The 18,814-nt window shown below is 48.3% G+C and overlaps 1 protein-coding gene across 1 annotated transcript in view; it reads left to right on the top strand.

Moving 5' to 3' along the window:
• Window positions 1-14,937: 14,937 nt before the first annotated feature.
• The window catches only part of ACVR2B (activin A receptor type 2B), a 107,677-nt gene continuing 103,800 nt past the window's right edge, over window positions 14,938-18,814 (top strand). The window contains exon 1 of the mRNA XM_033065675.1: window positions 14,938-15,383. Within this exon, the coding sequence (XP_032921566.1) occupies window positions 15,332-15,383 (52 nt within the window). The 5' untranslated portion in view covers window positions 14,938-15,331. The remainder of the gene's footprint in view (window positions 15,384-18,814) is intronic.

Here is an 18,814-nt window from a genome sequence, read left to right as displayed (position 1 = left end):
CATCTGGAAAACACAGACAAACACCTCCTAACACATTTGGCTGCTGTTTCTGGCCAACGCAAGAAGCACCTGCTCCCAAAGCAGCCCTGGGGATTCTGTGAATGCAGGGATGGGGTGCAAGTCCTTCCTGGTGGTACAGCCAACAGATGGCTTTATGTGGGGCTGAGCGAACAAGGTGGTGGGTATTTCACACAGAAAGGTTCCTTTTGGATGGTGGAAAGATGGATTTGGTGATTTCTCCCTGTGGTGTGCCCAGGCAGGACACCTTGAGTATTTGGGACACAGGGCTGCTTTGTCACACGTGTCCTCTCTGGCTCTGCAGGAAGGATGGCACCTGTTGAGATAATTATTCCATTACTCCTCACTACACCCAGAAATGCAGCTCAATCTCCTCCAGCAGTGTGTTTTCTCAGACACAGCCAGTGGGACTGACTCTGCACGGACATGTTGGGCTGCATTGGGAGCAAACTCAACTCCCTGAGCTGCAGCTAATTAGAAGGTGCTTCCAGTGGGTGAGAGAAGAGCTTTAGCCAAACTGTGATCTCCAGCCAGACTCCAAATCCACACCCCCAGCAACAGCACAAGTGTTTTTCCTACCCTGCACAGACATTTATTAGTATTTGTGTGTTGTCAGTTTTTTCATCCCTCATTTCCCTTTACATAGTTTTATTTTTCCCAGTCAATAAGAGTGATTTTATTGCTCTTAATTAGATTTCTTTAGGTTTCCCATAGTAATTAATGCACTTTTCTTCAGCAGTATAACCTATTACAGTAGTTAAAATATTAAATCATGACTGTTGCCAGATGTAAGGGAACAAGAAACATAGGTTTTTCAATAACCACTTTGTCTTCATCTTTTGAATTAGTTTGCAGCCTGCTTTACATTTTTGGGTAAGTAATAAGATTTGTTGATTTGAATGAAGAACGATATAAAAATAAATTGCATTGTACTTTTAATTACATAGTCTTAATTTTTTGTGGTGACACTCCAGGCTCTCATATAATGTTGTTTAATGTTTACATCTCTTTATTGATTTGATAATTTAGATACAGAAATGCGGTTTAATTTGCAAATTTCAACATTCATTGTCGGGGTGCTGTGCTCATTAAGGAACCAGGGGAATTCTGCTTTTTCCCCCATCTCCTTAATGCACACACAGGGATGTATGTTCTGTATTTGCTTTTTCTTGGGCAGCAAATCCCAGCTACAGAGACTTTTTCTTCTCCACTGTTGAGTGACCCTGAACCTCCCTGTGCTTGACATTTCAAACCAGGGGGTTTGGTGTGAGCTGGGCTGCTGCTCCAGGGAGCCCTTTGGTTGAAGACAGTGGGCACATCAGCCTTGATGGGCTTTTTTCTTACCTGGGAAGTCAAATAACCTCACAGAACTGAGAGGGGTCTGAGCCCACCCTCCCCGCTGCAGAGGGCACGGTGGAAGCAGATCTTGCAGAACTCCACAGAAAATGAGGGATGAGCCCAAACATCTCTAAGCCACCTCTTCATTCACCTCAGCCCTCCTGGAGTGGAGCCTTGGACATCTCTCCATCCTGCCCCAGGCACTGTCAGCCCCTTGGCCAAATTCCACCTCTACAAACCGTTTTTGGTGGTTTAGGTTTAGTGCTCCAAGCATATTTCAGAGTTAAGCAAAATTAAAATTTTCTTTCAAAAATCCATTACCACAAAACTGTTTTCCCCTCCTCTTCATTAATGATTTACTTTCTGTGGAATAAATGCACCAACTGAGGACAGAATCATTATTAAAATCTCAGTTAACAACACAATATTACTTTGGTCCTTTCATTTCCTCCACTATTATAAAATTCAAGATTCATTTCACTTATTAATATTAGCAATCTATTTTTTTTTTAATTTTGATCAGGCACAAATTAAAAGGAGAATGATGTTATGGAACTGGCACTAGAACTTATTCCTTTTTATTCATTTCTGCAAAATTTGTTTTTCCCCTTCCATCAGTTCTTTGTTTGCATCTAATACTGCCTTCTTTTGCACTGACATTCTGGGTGACCTCATTTGATACCTGGCATTACTCCCATGGAAGTCAACTGGAAGAGGCCAAGAGAATTTATTGGAAGGTGATTAAAATTAAGGGTCAATGAAGAGAAAGGCTGGGACATGGGTTTGGGAGCAGGGGAGCTGGACTCTGGTCTGAGCCCTGCCATGAAATTGCTCTGTGACTCTGCGCAAGTCATTTTATTTCTCTGTTCTGCAGTTTCCATGTGTTTAAAATAGGAACAGGAGTGTTTGCTGCTCATTGTTCAAGTCTCCCAGCAAATAAAACGTGATGTATCAGGGCTAAGTGAGCAGGCAGGCACAGACCCTTCTCTCAGGAAAGCTGTGTCCTGGAGCAGCAGCAGACAGTGAGGACAGGGCAGAACAGAGAAACACTCTTTTTTTGAGAGCTCACAAATTGCTCCTGTTCCCTTTATAACAGATCATTGTCATTGGGCTCTAATGAGATTTCCCTTGTGCCTCTGTAACACTAAATATAACCTGTGATATTCCTCATGTGCAGCATTTCTTTGTGGAAGAAAAGCTGGATTTTCAATCCTTTACAATAACCAGCTTCTACAGTTGTGGCACACGTACTTCCCAGCTTGATTCTGTGCCCCCACAATCCTGGGAGCTGCACATCAGCTCAATATGCATTTGATTGCTCTTGCAATCCTCTTGATTACAAACAGGGCATTGCTATTGTGGCAGGACTTCCCAAACGCTGAAGAACTGAATTCCAATGATTTCAGTGGCAACTGGAAGAAATAGGAAAAAAAAAACAGATGGATAAATCCCTTTAAGAGGCTCCCAGTACAATCAACAACATCCACAACCATCCCTGCAAGAGCACTGCAACTTCCTGCAGCGCCAATTCCCCAAGAGCCTGTGGGAATATTCCTGAGCTGAACTACCCAAAACACCGCAAAACTTTTCCTGAGCTTTTACCTGTGTTGCCCCTGCTGCAGCTGAAGCCCGTACTCACCCTACTTGCAGAAGGTGCAAGGACACATCATGCCACTCGTCTTTGCATATACAGTAATCTCACAATTATAAGCCGCACCATTTTGTCTAAAATTTTGGTCCGAACCCAAAGTGTGGTTTATAATCAGGTGCAGTTAATATATGGACAAAGAACGAAAAGTTGCTGTTTTAGTTTGGAGGACAGGTGTCTGCTGAGAAAGGCAGGAGCTTCTCTTTGAAATGGAGAATGTAAACCCCCTCCCTCCAAATTATTATAATTTTGAAATCAAGGGGCTTTCAGGCAAAGATATGGGAATTAGGAATAACAGTTCTTTACTAGGGAAATTAAAATAGAAATACAGTACTACAAAGAAACAAACTCCAAACCCTGACACAGTCAGAGTACAACCTGACACCCGTCAGGCAGGGTGTTGGCAGCAGTCCCATTCCATGGTGGCTGCATCCTCCTGCAGTGACAGATGTGGCTCAGTTGGAGCAGTGCTCCTGTACAAGGTGCAGTTTCCCTCCGGAGCTCCAGTGGTGATGTGGAGAAATCCGGTTTTCCTCTGGAGTCCAGTGGAGAAAGGGGCTCCCTTAGTGTCCCAAACCCTCTGTTTTTATCTTGGTAAGAAATGTTGGGCTCTTCCCCCTGGCTGGAGCAACTCCCAATGGGATGCAGTAATTTTATCAGTGCCACAGTGGGACTCAATGGCCATGAGCAGAAAATGACTGGCTGGAGGAAGGATGGGTTGTGAAAAGATAAAGAACAATGCCCTGCCTGGTTTCAATGGGGGACCATTAGCAGAATATCTCCCATGGAGATCAGGATCACTGCCCCCACCCTCAACAGATGGTGATAGAACAGATACCTTTTATCACACTCTGTATTGTAATGTGCGGCTTACAATAATGAAATTACTCTATTTGGCAACTTATTTTGTGGCAGCTCAGTCCCCTCTTCGGTCCACACCCTTCTCTCTCTCAGCTTTACCTCAGTGATGTTCTACACCTCCTTCTGCACCCCTTTGGGCTTCTCCCAGCTAAGCCATGTGCTTCCTGAGGTGTGGGAATTGTCCTTGAGAAATGGAGAAGGTGAAATGGAGAGGTTGCCCCATGTGTGCTGCCCCTCAGAAGAGGCATCCCAGGAGAGCTGCTGGATTTCTGCAGCACTGGGTTTCTGCTGTGCTCCCAATACCACAGTCCTGGATCTTTTTCCCCATGGCAGAAGTCTGGGCAATTGCTCTTCATCTTGCATTTGAGAAATTGATTTTAACTCCCCTGCCAGGGAGTGCAACATTTTAATTACTTCTGTGGATAAAGTCTGTTGTTCCCATCCTGATCTGGACTTAAGAGATAAGTAAAGCAAAGCCTATCAGAAATTCTGCAGAATCTTGAGCTGGAACCCAGGATACCAGAATACCCCAACCAGTACCTCTGTCATATGTCCTTCACCCTTCACATCCTTGCCTCATGCTACCCTTGCTTTTTAAAAAAAATCTTCTTTCTCTCTCCATTTTTATAGAATTATTTTCTCACCTGGTATTAGTAGCCACTTGCAAACATTTGAACAAACGTAGGTGAATAATTAAGGGTCTGTGCAGCATCCCACAGCTTGGATAGGCCACAAGAATAGAAAACAGATTGTGTGCAGTATTACTGATAATTTCCCAGCTGCCAGTACCTGTTTCCCAACACGAATGAGTGGCAAAAATAAAGGAGAAGATCAGTGGCCTTTGAGAGCAACAGAAGCCTGGGTGCACAAAGGGCCAAGAAAGTCAAGACATAAAATGCAGTCTTCCTTCCAAAGGACCTAATCCCTATTTAGGGAGCACCAAGACACCTACAAATAGATAAAAACTTGAGGCTGGCTATAAAAATATTTCTGTTTCATTCGTCTGAAATCCACGGAGAGGCACTGCTGATGCCAAGAACCCATAATACCCTGGCACCACAACCTGCAGGGCTGTCTGCTCTCACTTGTGAATACATTTATCACTGATAATGTGCCAAAATGTCCAAGAGCTGAATGCTGGGGAGCACTGGGAAGGAAAGCAAGTTCTCATAGGCATGATTGGATGCAGCAGGACTTTGCTGCATCTGTACTGGGAATGTGTCACTCTGACATCCCTACAAAATTGATGGACCAGTTACTGGAATCTTAACAGAGTAGTTTTTGTACTTTGTATTTGTTATGAGACATGGAATGTTCTATGCAGCAAATGCACCGAGACAGCTTGGCAAGAAATAGTTGGTAGGCAGGTAAAGAGGCAAGACCAAGGTGGAAGCAGATGAAAGCCAGAAATGGCTTGGACTCATTCATCAGAGAGCTCTTCAGCATCCCAATGACCCGCAGTGCAACTGGGAGGGATGAATCCAGAGCATCCCCAGAGCTGAGGAGTGGATGACAGAGATCAGAGCATCCCCAGAACTGAGGAGTGGATGACAGAGATGTTGGCATGGGGAGTCCAGGACTTCAGCAAGGAACTTTAGATATAAGCAGCCAAGGGATGGAGTGGGGGCCATGCTGCACAACCAGAAATATAAGGAAGGGACAGAAGAGTTGGATTGTTTGGCTTTGGCAGGATGAAGAGAGACAAATTTCCCATGTGAAAAAGCTGAAGAAGAGAGAAAAGGAGGAATTGTTTCCCACGTGCTCAGTAAAGACCAAATTACATCAGGAAAGGTTGAGATTACATAGGAGGAAAAAGTTCTGCAGGTGAAATTCTTAATGCCCTGGGAGGCTGGAGCACTGCAGAAAGAGGGTGGATGAACATTTGCCAGGAATGCCAAAGGCCAGTTAACCACTGCCAAAGCGGGGAGGATGGACAGGATATGTGAAGATCCCTCCCAACATTATCTCCCTGCTTGCACAGTGCCAGGATGTGGGATGAGCTTTGTCCAGGAGGGTTACACCAGCATTTCCCCGCAAGACAGGCACATTACAGTATAAAAACCAACTCTGCTCCCAATAAAGAAAAAACCTACCTTGTTATAATGTCCAATTCATTACTCAATACCATGTAACACAATAAAGCTGCACTTTCAATCTTAGTGCATCTGCCTTGCTCTATTTATACTGTGGTCTTGAGTGTTTATCATCTCCTGCTAATGGCAATAGAGGATTTGCCACAAAAACTTAATTATTTGCCTTCTCTGAGAGGGTATTTTTCCTGATTAAAGCCTTCCTGAGAGCAAGGCAGGAAGCACTCAGCCCCACCGGGCATTCTTATACCCTAACCACTGAAATCTGGGACAAAGGCCAATAATCTGGGACAAACTCTAAAAATACACCAAACACTCCAGGACATATTTTATTGGTCCTTCCACACATGCCTTGAGTGTGTCAGGAGGCACAAGGCCACAGGTAGCAGTGAGAGTTAACCCTGCAGTGCAGTCCAGCTGGCTGCAGCAGGGATATGGATGATTTTTTTTTTCAGCAAAGCCATTTCAAAGGGACATGGCACCTCTGCAAGAATTTTCCTGTTGTTAAATCTTAATTGCAACCAGTTTAAAAACCCTGACTCGAGCTTTTCAAATAAAATACTGGAATTTGAGAGATGTTCTTCTGCCAACTAAACACCTGGGGAGAGAGGAAGGCAGGGGAGCGGGAGGGATGACAGGCTTTGGCTGTAGGTTGCTGTAGCTACCATATGTGCTTTGAAAGAACTGCATTGCACTTCCAGGTAAAACACCAACACCTGAACACAATGTGGGTAAATAATTCCTATCCTCTTTTACAGGGGATGGTAACAAGAAGAAAAGTTGAGGCCCAGTCCAAGGGCTCTCCTCACTCTTCAGATTCGAGGGCTGTTGCATTCTCAGGTATTTTTATATATATTGTCTGTATATATACACAACAATATATGTTGTATTTCCAGGCTCCCTTTCAGGTGTTGCAAAGCCCCAGAGGTTCTGCTGGCAGCCACCCAAAGGCACACAGCACTTCAGGCTGCTCTGAGCTGGCCCAAACACTCTCCAGCTCAGGGCAGGTTTCACACCTGGCCCTTCCCCCAGACAGTGTCAGCAGCACGGGCTGCTGTGCACAGCAGAGTGGAACGACCAGGGCAGCTCAGCAGCTCCCCACATCTTGGCTGGCCTCCTGCCAACGATGGGGACATTTTCTTTAGCCCTCCTGCCTGTCCCTGTGACAGAGGCTTTGTAGACAGCAAGAACGCAAGCAAAATGATCTGATGATGGACCTGCATTTATTTACCTTCAGCTTTTAATGGAAGGAGGACAGAATGCTTTATGGCCACAGAGCAAGAGATTAATAGATTGCCATTACTGGAGGCTGTCAGTCAATAGGGTTGTCACCAAGAAGTGAGTCCAGTATTATTACACCAATTTGGGAACACATTTTCCTGCCAGGCAACCAGGCTGTCTTAAACAGAAGGAATTTTGCTGCTGTGGCACTTGGTAAACTGTTTGAATGGTCACATACCATGGTAGAAATATCTTCCTTCCACTGAATTTAACCTGCATTGACTTCAACTGGCTGCAACACACGCTCTTGCAAGTTAGAAATATTTACTTTTTTATGAGCTACACCTCATCAATGCTGTTATTTGTATTTTACACAGAATCTGAGGCAGAGAGCTTCAAAGCAGGAGATGTCTGAGGTTTAGGATTGTAGTTTGTTTATCTATATATATCTATTTATCTATCTATATCTATCTATATATAAAAACTGTGCTTTGCCTTACTCCTGGTCACTGTCTTTTGAGCAGCCAGACGGAGTTTTTGTACCTTTTTGTACCTGAGGTTGAGGGAAGGCCCTCTGTGAGCTGTGAAAGCAGCACAGCCTGGTGTTTCAGGGGAATTTGAATGCTGGTTTCTCAATACTAAAAGGCACAGTAGTGCTTGAGGGCATAAGACAAAGCTGGCAACCACAGTAGCCTTGAATACAGTGCATCTCAATGAAGAAAATACCTGAAAGGAGCCTCAGACATCGGGCAGTCCTTTGGCACTGTGACCTGGGTTAAAAGAGGATAGAAAATGCAGTCCTTTACCAATTAAACACACACTGTCATTGCAGAATTAGTCATGAGGTGTCCCTTATCCTCCTTGTCTGAGCACAGGAGTCTCCAACTCCAGCGTGGGTGTGCTTTGGTACCCAGTGAGCTGGTGTGACTTGGGGGCATGGATTAGAGCCTGGATTCTCCTTTTTGGGGACAGGTAACACACCAATGGCACAGCTACTATCCAGCATCAACTGTCCTCCAAAGCCTTCATGCAATTAAGTTCCCCACCCAAAAGGCCAGACAAGATCTCTTGGATTTAAAGAGGAATAATTATACAACGACTGCTGGTTACAGCGGTAAAAATAATGAGCTATGCCTCAGAAGTCCTAACAAAATCCATGGATGAGTAAAATGACACTAAAGCTCCGACCTGAACAAAGCTTTGGCACGTGGCTCTGATGCCAGCTGACATGTGCCAGGGGCTGGTATTTACACTCTAATCAAAATGCAGCTGAAAACCAAGGGAAAAGTTCAAATTCTGGGGGACAGCAAAACTGCTGGATTGTGGGCATTTCAGTAACAAATCCCTTTGCTCCGTATATTCCCTGCTAATTTGTCAACATCTGATGCCTTGCTCTTTAGTCTGGAGCTAAGAAAAGCTATAAAAAATATAGTTTAGGGCCCATTCTGTCTGCTGTATCACTTGCTATTTTTGCCAGCCGCACTGAAGGCAGACTGCAAAGGGCAAATTTGTCAACATGGGTGGGCTTTTTTAGTGTGAAGCCCAAGGGCTCGTACAGACAGTAGCAAAAACTATCTGCATCCATGTCTGGAAGTTCAGGCTCTGATTTCAAGCTGCTTCAAATATAGAAATTCCAGCAAAGTTAATTGTAGCTGCATTATGGAGAGGTGACAGCAGCGAGTCCTTAGAAAGCTGGGGAAGGTCTAAATCTGCCTCAGTCATGTTCTCTTTGGAGTTAGGCAAATCCACTGGGAGCAGAGGATATTACCCAGGATAAAACTGGGTGAAAACCCTACTGGGAAATTGGGCCAGTGAGATCTGATTTTGTTGGCCACACAGCAACAGCATTCCTTAAAAACAAGGACACAGCTCTTCAGCAAAACCCACTTTTCTCCACATGTTGAGAACTGTACAACATCACCCTGCTGTATCAACTGGTCTGTGTTTTTAGAAGGTTCCCAATTCTGCTCACAGCTGAGAACCTGTCTTACCGTTATGTTAAGAAACAGCTCCATAGTGTGGGTTGGTTATTACCAGGAAGCACTTAATTACAATAAAATGTGTAGTTAAAGTGACAATTTATTTACTCAAGGTTATGAATATAAATTGGTTTTTCTCACCCATGCATTTTGAAACGGGGAGGTAGAGGCTGGGATCCCAGGAGTTTCTTTAGGCTGGGTGATTTTCTGCAAGTAGCTTTAGGGACCAATGTGGAAAGTGAAGCCTGTGAACCAGTTTGCTGCCTCAAGGCCACAGCACACAGTTCCCACCTCTTGCAAATAATGTGAATTTTGCTTAAGAAGTCTGGAAATGGGTCCCTTTAATTGCACCAGTGCTCTGTAACCTGCAAGGAACCAACGCTGAGCTGAAAAATAAATCCCCGTTAGCGAACACTTGAAGAGATAACAAAAATGTTGGGCCCTCTCCTCCCAGTATTTCCATGTTTTATAACACCTCTGTCAGTATAAATTTCCATTCACTGAAGGAATTGCACTTCACAAGCGCTACAATAGGATTTTAAGATAAATGACATGCGAGCACTGCAGTTTTGTGCAGGCTTAAGTGATCCAAGTATCTTAATCACGTGCACGGTATCAAAATACATGAATTTGACTTGTTACAAGAGTCACACGAGGAAGATTGAGTGTCATATGAGGCTGCAAAGCATAAATCATCCCAGCTAAAATTTATTTTAGCACGGGAGAGTTTTTGAACTGTTAAGTATAATTATTTAAAAGCAGTCTGAGCCGTGCAGCTCTAATAAGTGAAAACACAAAACAGCTCTTGAAAGCGCTGCTGGTAAGGGCACTTCTTGTAAGCACTGCCTGCTCTTAGCACTTGCTGCCTTTATTCACCACTATTTCCGAAATTCTTGGAAGGCTGATGAAGTTTTTAAGTGTCATCTTGCCAAAGCTGTAACATTATCTCCAGCGACAATACTCACTCCTGGGCTTTTGTGCTGCAAGAAGTGAAAATATTTAAAATATTCAACACCGCAAACAAGACGGGAGGCAATTTAATAAATGAAACTTCAGGGTGAAAAGATGTCCCTGGGTGGATGGGTTTGCCTTGCAGAAGGGCCAGGCTGTGCTGGCTCACCGGGTGCCTTTAGGACAACATCCCAAACAGCCCGAGCCCGTTTCCTCAAAAGCGATGACAGCGCTGTGATAAACGCGCTCCCGAGCCTGCCTGCAGAGCAGCACCCAGGTGCTGTGAAACGCAGCTTTTCATAGCACAGATTAAAAATAGCAGCCAAGCTGGCCAGGGAGTGCTCAGAGCCCGGCCAGGGACGCAGCCCCAGCGATCCTGTGTTACTGACCCCGCCTGATTTCTTGGCCCGAGCTGAATGTCTCGTTTTGGCTAATCGTGGGGATGCTGGTGCAGTGAAACGTTAGGTCGTGTTTTATCACCCCATACATTTCTCCGTGTTTCAGCCACGTGGTGGCTTGTTTAACAACTTAATCCCCAAATGAAATGAGCAGAAATATTGACCCGTTATTTGTTTTCAAATGAAATGAACAGCTTTATAGGAAATATTGACCCATTATTTGTCACTTTTCTTGAGGCTCCAAATGCATCCTGAGCTGCTGCAGCCCACAGCCGGGACATTTACTTCTCCTTTGACAACTGTTTTGCATTCCCTTTCACATCTTGCCTGGCCTTCTCAGTGATTTTTGCACAAGCAAGTGACAAAGCATTTTGGTGGCAAGATCAGTTCTCACTGTGTGCAGTTTAAGAAGCAACAAGCCCAAACCCTGCTTGTGTGTTTCTGAATGAACAGTGGTCATCCCAGACAGACACATCTTATTTTCTCTTCTTGGTTTCGCCAGCTGTGTGGCAATATCTACCTTGCTTTCTCTGTGCCATAGAACTGGCTCAGAACTAGATCCTTGTGGGCTTATTTTTCTGCAATTTCAGCTCTAAAAATTATTTTCTTGAGCCTTTTACACAGCTTTACTAATTGCACTGCCCTTCAGTGCATGTGTTAGCTGTAACTTTTCCCCCCAAGAGTATCGTGTTTAAAGTCACAACCACTGTATTCCTGCCAATGTATTCCTCTTAACTTACAGGAAACCTATGAATGAGGTATGATACCATGAATGATACTATTAATCACTTTATTGCAACTGTACCCTGGAATCCCATTCACTGAGACCTTGTTACGCAAGTGTTGTACATATATAAAAACAGTCTGCAGCTTCAAAGTGCTTACAAGCCTTTGTAAAAGCCTCCTGAAGTTTTCTGTGAATTTGTTACTGTAAGAAGGGGAAAAAAAATTACATATTTCTTCTTGGAACAAAACGCTTCTCAAACTTTTAGAAGAATGATTCATGTTTACTCTTATCTCCCTCCAGAGGAAAAAGAAAATGAGTTTAGGAATATTTTCAGCCTTAGTCCCCATCGGACAAATTTGAGGGAGCTGACCCGCGATTCACTGCTGTGCACAGCAGCGTCTGTGCCACATTCCTTCCTCCAATGAGTCAGTGAACCTCACAGACCCAAAGTCTTGAGAATGACCCAACTTCAGCATCTCCCCCTTTCTCTTTCTTCTCCTTAAGAATCCTTTGGTGCTCCCTATAGCCATATTATTTAGTTAGAATTAAAATAAATTGTGGAGAGTGTTCAATTCCTGTAATCCTGGCGATGGAGAAAACCTTATTAACCCTGAAATGGCCTGAAAATGGATTCTGCTGAGGTGACCCTTCTGCCCTGGGGACCCTGGACACTGTCACTGAGCCATTGCTCCTGCTGGATCTTGGGGTCAAGGGGCTGTTGGGGTGCAGGGGCTCCAGGACACAGGCAGGGAGCACACAATCCCACTGCCTGGAAGAGGAGGATTGTTTTTTCTACAAGGACACCGTTTATTCCTGGCCCTGGTGGGGGCTGTGCTGCCCTCTCTGCTGGGAAGGCAAGAGATGAGACAAGACAATGAAAAGCCCTGTGCTACCCCACCCTCCACCCCATCCTTAGCCCTGCCCTCCACCATTCCCTCACCCCAATCCCCCCCAGCCTCCTCCTGCTCCCTGCTCCTAATGCCCCCAGTCATTCCCTGTCCCTAAACCCTCTGCAGTGCCACCCCCTGCCCTAAACCTGCCCCCTGCAGCCTCCTGCTCCTAAATCTCAACAGTCCCCTGTGTCTGTCCACACTCACCCTCTGCCTCCCCCTGCCCTGATCCACTTCAGCCCTAAATCTCACCCCCCAGCCTCCTCCACCATTCCCTGCCCTATCTGCACTTCCTGCAACCCCTGCCCCTAAACCCCCTAAGCCATCCCTGCCCCATAACCTGCCAGAGCCCCCCACACACCTTCCACCACCTCTTCCCCTAAACCTTCCTCTCCAGACACTGGCCCTAAAACTGACCCCTACCCCTAAATCTCCCCCTTTCCCTAAACCTTCCTCCCTGCACCCTGTCCCCAAACCTGCCCCTATCTCCTCCTTGCCCTGTCCCTAAATCTTCTGCCCCCAAATTTCTCCCGCCAGCCCGCTCCACTATCCCCTGCCCTAATTTCATTTCCCCCACCCCCTGCTCCATAGCCTCTTCCTGCCACCCTCCTGCCCCTAAACCTGCCCCTATCCACACACACTCTCTGCCACCCTCTGGCCCTAAATCTCCACCCCCAATCCCCTGGCCCTAAATCTCCACCCCCAATCCCCTGGCCCTAAAACTGCTGTGATGGACACATCCCCTCAGCCGCCTTCTGCCCCTAAATTCCTCACCCTCCATAACCCTCTGATCCTAAACCTGCCCCTATCCACATACCTCTGCATGCTTTCCCCCTAAACCTCTCCCAAACCTTCCCACAGCAGCGCTCTGACGCTATCCACTCACCTCCCTGCCTCCTTATGCCTCTAAATCTGCACTCCTACCCTCTGCCCCTAAACCTCTCCTCTGCATCCCTCTGCCCCTATCCACACATACCCTCTGCCCCATAATCTGTCCATATCCACACACACCCTCTGCACCCCCCACCCCATAACCTGTCCATATCCACTCACACCCTCTGCCCTATAATCTGTTCATATTCACACACACCCTCTGCACCCCCTACCCCTAACCCTGCCATACCTCACACCCTCTCTGCATTCCCCTGCGCCTAACCCTGTGCATATCCCAAACACCCTCTGCCTATCCCAAACACCCTCTGCATCCCCCTGCCCCTATCCACACACCCCCTCTGTATCCCCCTGCCCCATAACCTGTCCATATCCACACACACCCTCTGCACCCTCCTCCCCCTAAACCTGCCCCTATCTATACACACATTCTCCGCATCCCTCTGCCCCTAAACCTGCCCCTATCCACACACAAACCCTCTGCATCCCCCTACCCCTAAACCCTGCCTATACCCCACAACCCCTCTGCATCCCCCTGACCCTATCCACACCCTCTCTGCATCCCCCTGACCCTAAACCTGTGCATACCCCACACCCCCTTTGCATCCCCCTGCCCTAACTCTGTCCTTACCCACACCCTCTCTGCATCCCCCTGCCCCTAACCCTGCCATACCCCACCCCCTCTATATCCCCCTAACCCTGCCATCCCCCTGCCCTAACCCTGTCCATACCACACCCCCTCTATATCCCCCTAACCCTGCCATACCCCCACCCCCTCTATATCCCCCTAACCCTGCCATACCCTACACCCTCTATATCCCCCTAACCCTGCCATACCCACACCCCCTCTATAACCCCCTAACCCTGCCATACCCCCTACACCCTCTATAACCCCCTAACCCTGCCATACCCCCTACACCCTCTATAACCCCCTAACCCTGCCATACCCCACACCCTCTATATCCCCCTAACCCTGTCCATACCCCACACACCCTCTATATCCCCCTAACCCTGCCATACCCCACCCCCTCTATATCCCCCTAACCCTGCCATACCCCACCCCCTCTATATCCCCCTAACCCTGCCATACCCACCCCCGGTCCCTCCGCTCCCCGCCGCCCCCAGCCCGGGCCTCCCCGCGGGGCGCGGCCGTGACGGGCAGCGCCGCTCCCCACTCAGCGCCCGCGGAGCCCCCGCGCCGCACCGCCCCCTCCAGCCCCTTTGTATCCAACATCCGGGTTTCCCCGCTGGCTCCGCGCTGGCTTCTCCCTTTTTTTAGAAGCCATTTTGGACGCGGTTCAGTTTTTTTTTTTTTTTTAATTATTGAAAGAAAACCCCAAAACAAAACAACAACAACAAAACCCCAAACCCCATCAAGCATCTCTTTCCCTTCCCCCTCCACGCTGTGTTTTTTTTATTTTATTTTCTTCTCCCGCCTCCCCATCCCGCACATGGCACCTCCCGCCGCGCCCCCGCGCCCGCCGCCCCGCGCAGCCCCGCGATGCCGCGGCCCCCGCCGCCTCCTCCTCCTCCTCCTCCTCTTCCTCCTCTTCCTCCTCCTTTCCTCCGGCCACCCGCGGCCGCCCCGCGCCCCCTCCGCCGGCCCTTGCCTGCCGCTCCGCAGCCTCCCGGGATGCGGGGTCCGTAAAAAGCGCGCACGGCCCCGCTGCTGCCGCTCGCTGCCGGCGCGGGGAGGAGGAGGAGGAGGAAGAGGAGGAGGAGGAGGAGGAAGGGGGGGATGCGCGCGTGTGTGCGGGGGGAGCGGGGGGAGCGCGCATCCCGCGCGCGGCTGCGCGGGCATTGCGCGGGAACCGCGCGGGGGGGGGGGGGGGGGTGCGCGCTCGCCCCTCGCTGCTGGGGGAGCCGGAGGGGCTGGGTTGGGAGGAGGAGGAGGAGGAGGAGGAGGGGGAAGGGGAAGAGGAGGAGGAGGAGGGGGAGTCGGTGTGTGGTGCACGCCGCGCTCCCAGCACAAAAGCCCAGGGAAAGAAACTCTTGGAAAGCTGGGAGCGAACGGTGGGGCCGGGCAGGAGCAGGTCGAACCGTCCGGGTCTGTTCGTCTCCACTGGATAAATTTTGCAACTGCGAAGGAATTAAATCCGATTTTCTTGTTGTTGTTTTTTGTTTTTTTTTTTTTTTCCCACCCCCTACCCCCAGGATTTTTTTCTTTTTTTTTTCTTTTTCTTTTTGAGAGCGAGAGGGAAGGCAGAGCCGCGCTTCTTCCCCCCCTCTTCTCACGCGCTCGATCTTTTTATTTTTATTTTTGTTCCCCTTGGGGTAGAGGTGCACGCGAGGAAAAGAAAAAAAAAAAAGTAAAGGACTATGTTTGCTTCGTGGCTGACTTTCGCCGTGCTCTGGGGAACTTTCTGTGCAGGTAAGAGCCTTTCGGCGTGTTTACCTCCCGCTCGGGCTCTCGGTCGTGTCTCCAAACGCAGAATTGAATGGGCCGTGCGGTTATTTGCAGCCACCCTCCGAGGCAGAGCAGAGCACCCGAGCTGGGGAATCCTCCCACCGCTGCATCGGCTTCATTTCCATTATTATTATTATTGTTATTATTATTTTCTTTTCACTCCCTCGCCCTCCCTCTCCGTTTTCTCCCTGCTCTCAGGACGAGTCCTCCCGTGCTGCTTTTTGTTCCCTCCAGGCAGCCTGTGGGAATTCATGGCAATGTAAACACGGCGCGATCTCGAGGAAACTTTGCAAAAATGGGCATTTACTTCTGGGCGGGGGCGTGGGGGAGAAGCCGAGGAGCTGGCGGAGGAGGAGGGGGGACAGGCTGGGAGCTGCGGGAGGAGAGCGGGGGTCGCTCCGGAGTGCTGCGGGGTCTCTCAGGTAGTGGCCATGTGTGCGCTCCGCTCCTGCCCGGCTGCGCTCGTGTCACTCGGGGGGATGTGGGGACCCCCCTTCCTTCCCGAAGGAACCCCCCAGTTCCCCACCAGCCCCCCGGGACGCCGCGGACCCGTGGGGGTTAGCGCGGAACGAGCCTCTCGGGGCTGCCTGGCTCCGCGGGGAGCCGGGAGAAAGTTGGGAAAAAGGGTGTGTGTGCCTTGGGGAGCATCCCTCCGGAGGAGGCTGCTGCGGCGGAGGAGAGTGTTTATTTTGTATCTTCATCGCACTTAATTCACGGACATGGGCTACAAACTTCATCTCCAACCTGCGGGGTGCGCGCCGTGCCGAGGGACGCGGGGGAAGTTCCCCCAAAGCCCGGGCACGGCCGGAGGAGTTGGAGGGGACACCAGGACAGCGCTGGGGGACGCGGGGAGGGGTCTCCATGGGCTGCCCCATCCCGCTGCCCTCGGGGGTCCGGGAAGGGTCAGACCCCCTGTGCTGCCCCCAGCCCTGGAAATCCCCGCGCTCCTCGCTTTCCCTCCTTGTTTTAATTATTGTTTATATCATTGCTATCATTCTCCCTATTCTCTTTTTATTATTATCGCTGCATTTTCCTCCGGAGAAACCGGTGCCGCAGCAATTTTGCCTCCTCCCCTCCTACCTGGTCACCACGACCCCCCTGGGCTGAGCCCGCACCCCCTGCCCGGCACTGGGCAGTGAATTTTTACATCCCCTCCATCTCCGGCCCGGGGGGCTCGGGAGGGCCCGGGGGTTCCGGGGGCAGCGATGCTGCAGCGATGGACACGGGGGAGCTCCCGGCGGCTTTGCCATCCCCACGGCAGGGTGGGGGCCGGGGGATCCCCCGTGCCCGGTCCGGGTCCGTGTCCCCCGGGCCGGGAAGGCGCTGCCCGGCGGGGCCGCGGGGGGAGCGGGCGCGGAGCGGCCCCGGGGCGCTCCTGCAGCCGGGCTTCCTTTGTTCCGAGTGCCCATTAAATATGCGCTGCCACCGCCTGCCTCTGCCATTACCGGCGGTGCCAGCGCTTCTGTGTTTTTTAAGTCACACCGTGCGATTGGCAATAAAAAAGGGAGCGGACAATAAAAATTTAAAAATAAAATAAATTACTGTCTTAGCGAGCAAAGCCAGCTCGGCTTTTTTATCTGATGGCCGGGACACTTGTAACGCAGCTTGGTTTCCATGTGTTGGGAAGGGGGTTGTGCGGGTTTGTATTTACATAGCAGTGCTGAGGAGAGCAGGTATTTTGGAAGGAGCAGGGGGGGTGTGGGGCTGGTGTGTGTGCCAGCAGCATTCCTGGTGCTCGGCGTTGCTATCATCACTACAGCTCTCCTGGCTGGAAAATTCTATTATGTGCATAAAGGAGATTTATGGTCAATGTATTTTCTTTCCATATATCTTGGAATCCTTTTATCTCGGGTGATTCAATAAAAGAGATGGCTTCCGGATTTTTTTTGGTTTTGTTTTGGGTATGGCATTGGGGTTTTTGTTTGTTTTGGTTTTGGTATTTAACCTGCTCCTATGGCTCTGTGCACAGAGTGACTGAAATCTAAGTTGAAAGAAAAAAAGCAATTGCTTTAAAAAAAAAAAAAAAAAGCACCCTGAAAGCTTCTTAAATGTATCATGTTATGAAAAAGATAATCTGACAGGGCATACCTATGCTGAATTGTTCCTCCCCCCCTTGAAAATACAATAAAGAAACCCCCCAAAATTAATATAATTATGTTTATTTAGAAAGGTCCTCTTGAATCACTAAATCAGTGCATTAGCCATCCTGTAAATCCCTCCCTCTCTTTTAAAGCCTTTCTGCCTTTCCTGTGATATTTATGAGTATTTATCAACGTGATCTTCATTGTCCAGTTTTCCCTAAAACTGTTCAGTGAAAAAAAAAATAATATATATATATATATAAATAAAAAAGAGGAAAACAAGCTGAGATACCCAAAGTTGGAATGTGTTGCTGGGATTCAGAACACTGGACTTTGCTCAAAGTGTGTCTTTTGTGTGTGTACATGTTAGGGCTCTGTGAAAGTGGTGGGCTTTTTGAAAATCGCTTGACCTCCATTGTTGATGTTTCTCATCTCTACCTTGGCTGGCTGTAACAAAGCGAGCACGGGCTGCTGTTCTTTTAAAAAATAATAATAATAAATCTGTTTTGCTTAATTTTTTGGAATACTGAGGATTCATTGAGGAAAACATTATGTTTATTTTTAGCCCTTTGTTTGCAAATTCTCTGCAGCCCAAATGTTCAGAAATCATGTTTTAATCGATGAGCTTGAGAAAATACAGAAGGTGTAAAAGGATTTGTCTTGCAGAATGCATTGCTAACATGTTTTCCAAGCCATTAAATTACTTTTATTTCGGCGCAAGTTTAAGTAATGCCATGCAGCAATGAACTGTGCTGCAAATGGATCTGGTCTCCTCTTTCACTGTCTTGTATTTATCCTCTTGTGCTTGAGAAAGGGAATAAAACTGGCTTCATTAGCTTGCTAATTAAACACAATGAAGTGCGTGGCCCAAGGTTAATGGCAATGGCCTCCAAAAACACAAAACTCTTGAACAGGTGTTTAGGATATATATATTTTTTTAATCTGCTATCAAATCTAGATAATTACACCACCGAGATAACCACTGTCAGAGTTCTGTGGAGAAGAAAATGCTGTGTTAGAGATGCCAGTGATCAGTGTATTATTTTTAGTGGATTATTTATAAACACCTCTCCAGGTCCTGCACAACCTGTGGTTTAGCAGCTCCCCCCTTCTCCCCTCTCTCCATTTCCAAGCATCACCTTCATCTTCCCTTTGGCTCCTGTGGACCGAACAGCATCAAAAATCCCGGATCCCTGGAGCAGAGTGAGGGTCTAACCTGAGCCTGGGGAGTTAACCAAAGTATTTACACACGGAAATTTGTGCCCTTGCTGGTGCCTTTGAGCAGCCCGTGCAGGCTGTGAGGCTCCTGCTCGC

Source organism: Catharus ustulatus, chromosome 1, assembly GCF_009819885.2.
Source record: "Catharus ustulatus isolate bCatUst1 chromosome 1, bCatUst1.pri.v2, whole genome shotgun sequence".
In the NCBI taxonomy this organism is placed as follows: domain Eukaryota; kingdom Metazoa; phylum Chordata; class Aves; order Passeriformes; family Turdidae; genus Catharus; species Catharus ustulatus.
Note: the sequence above shows the minus strand (reverse complement) of the source record. Positions and strands in the feature narration are given on the sequence as shown.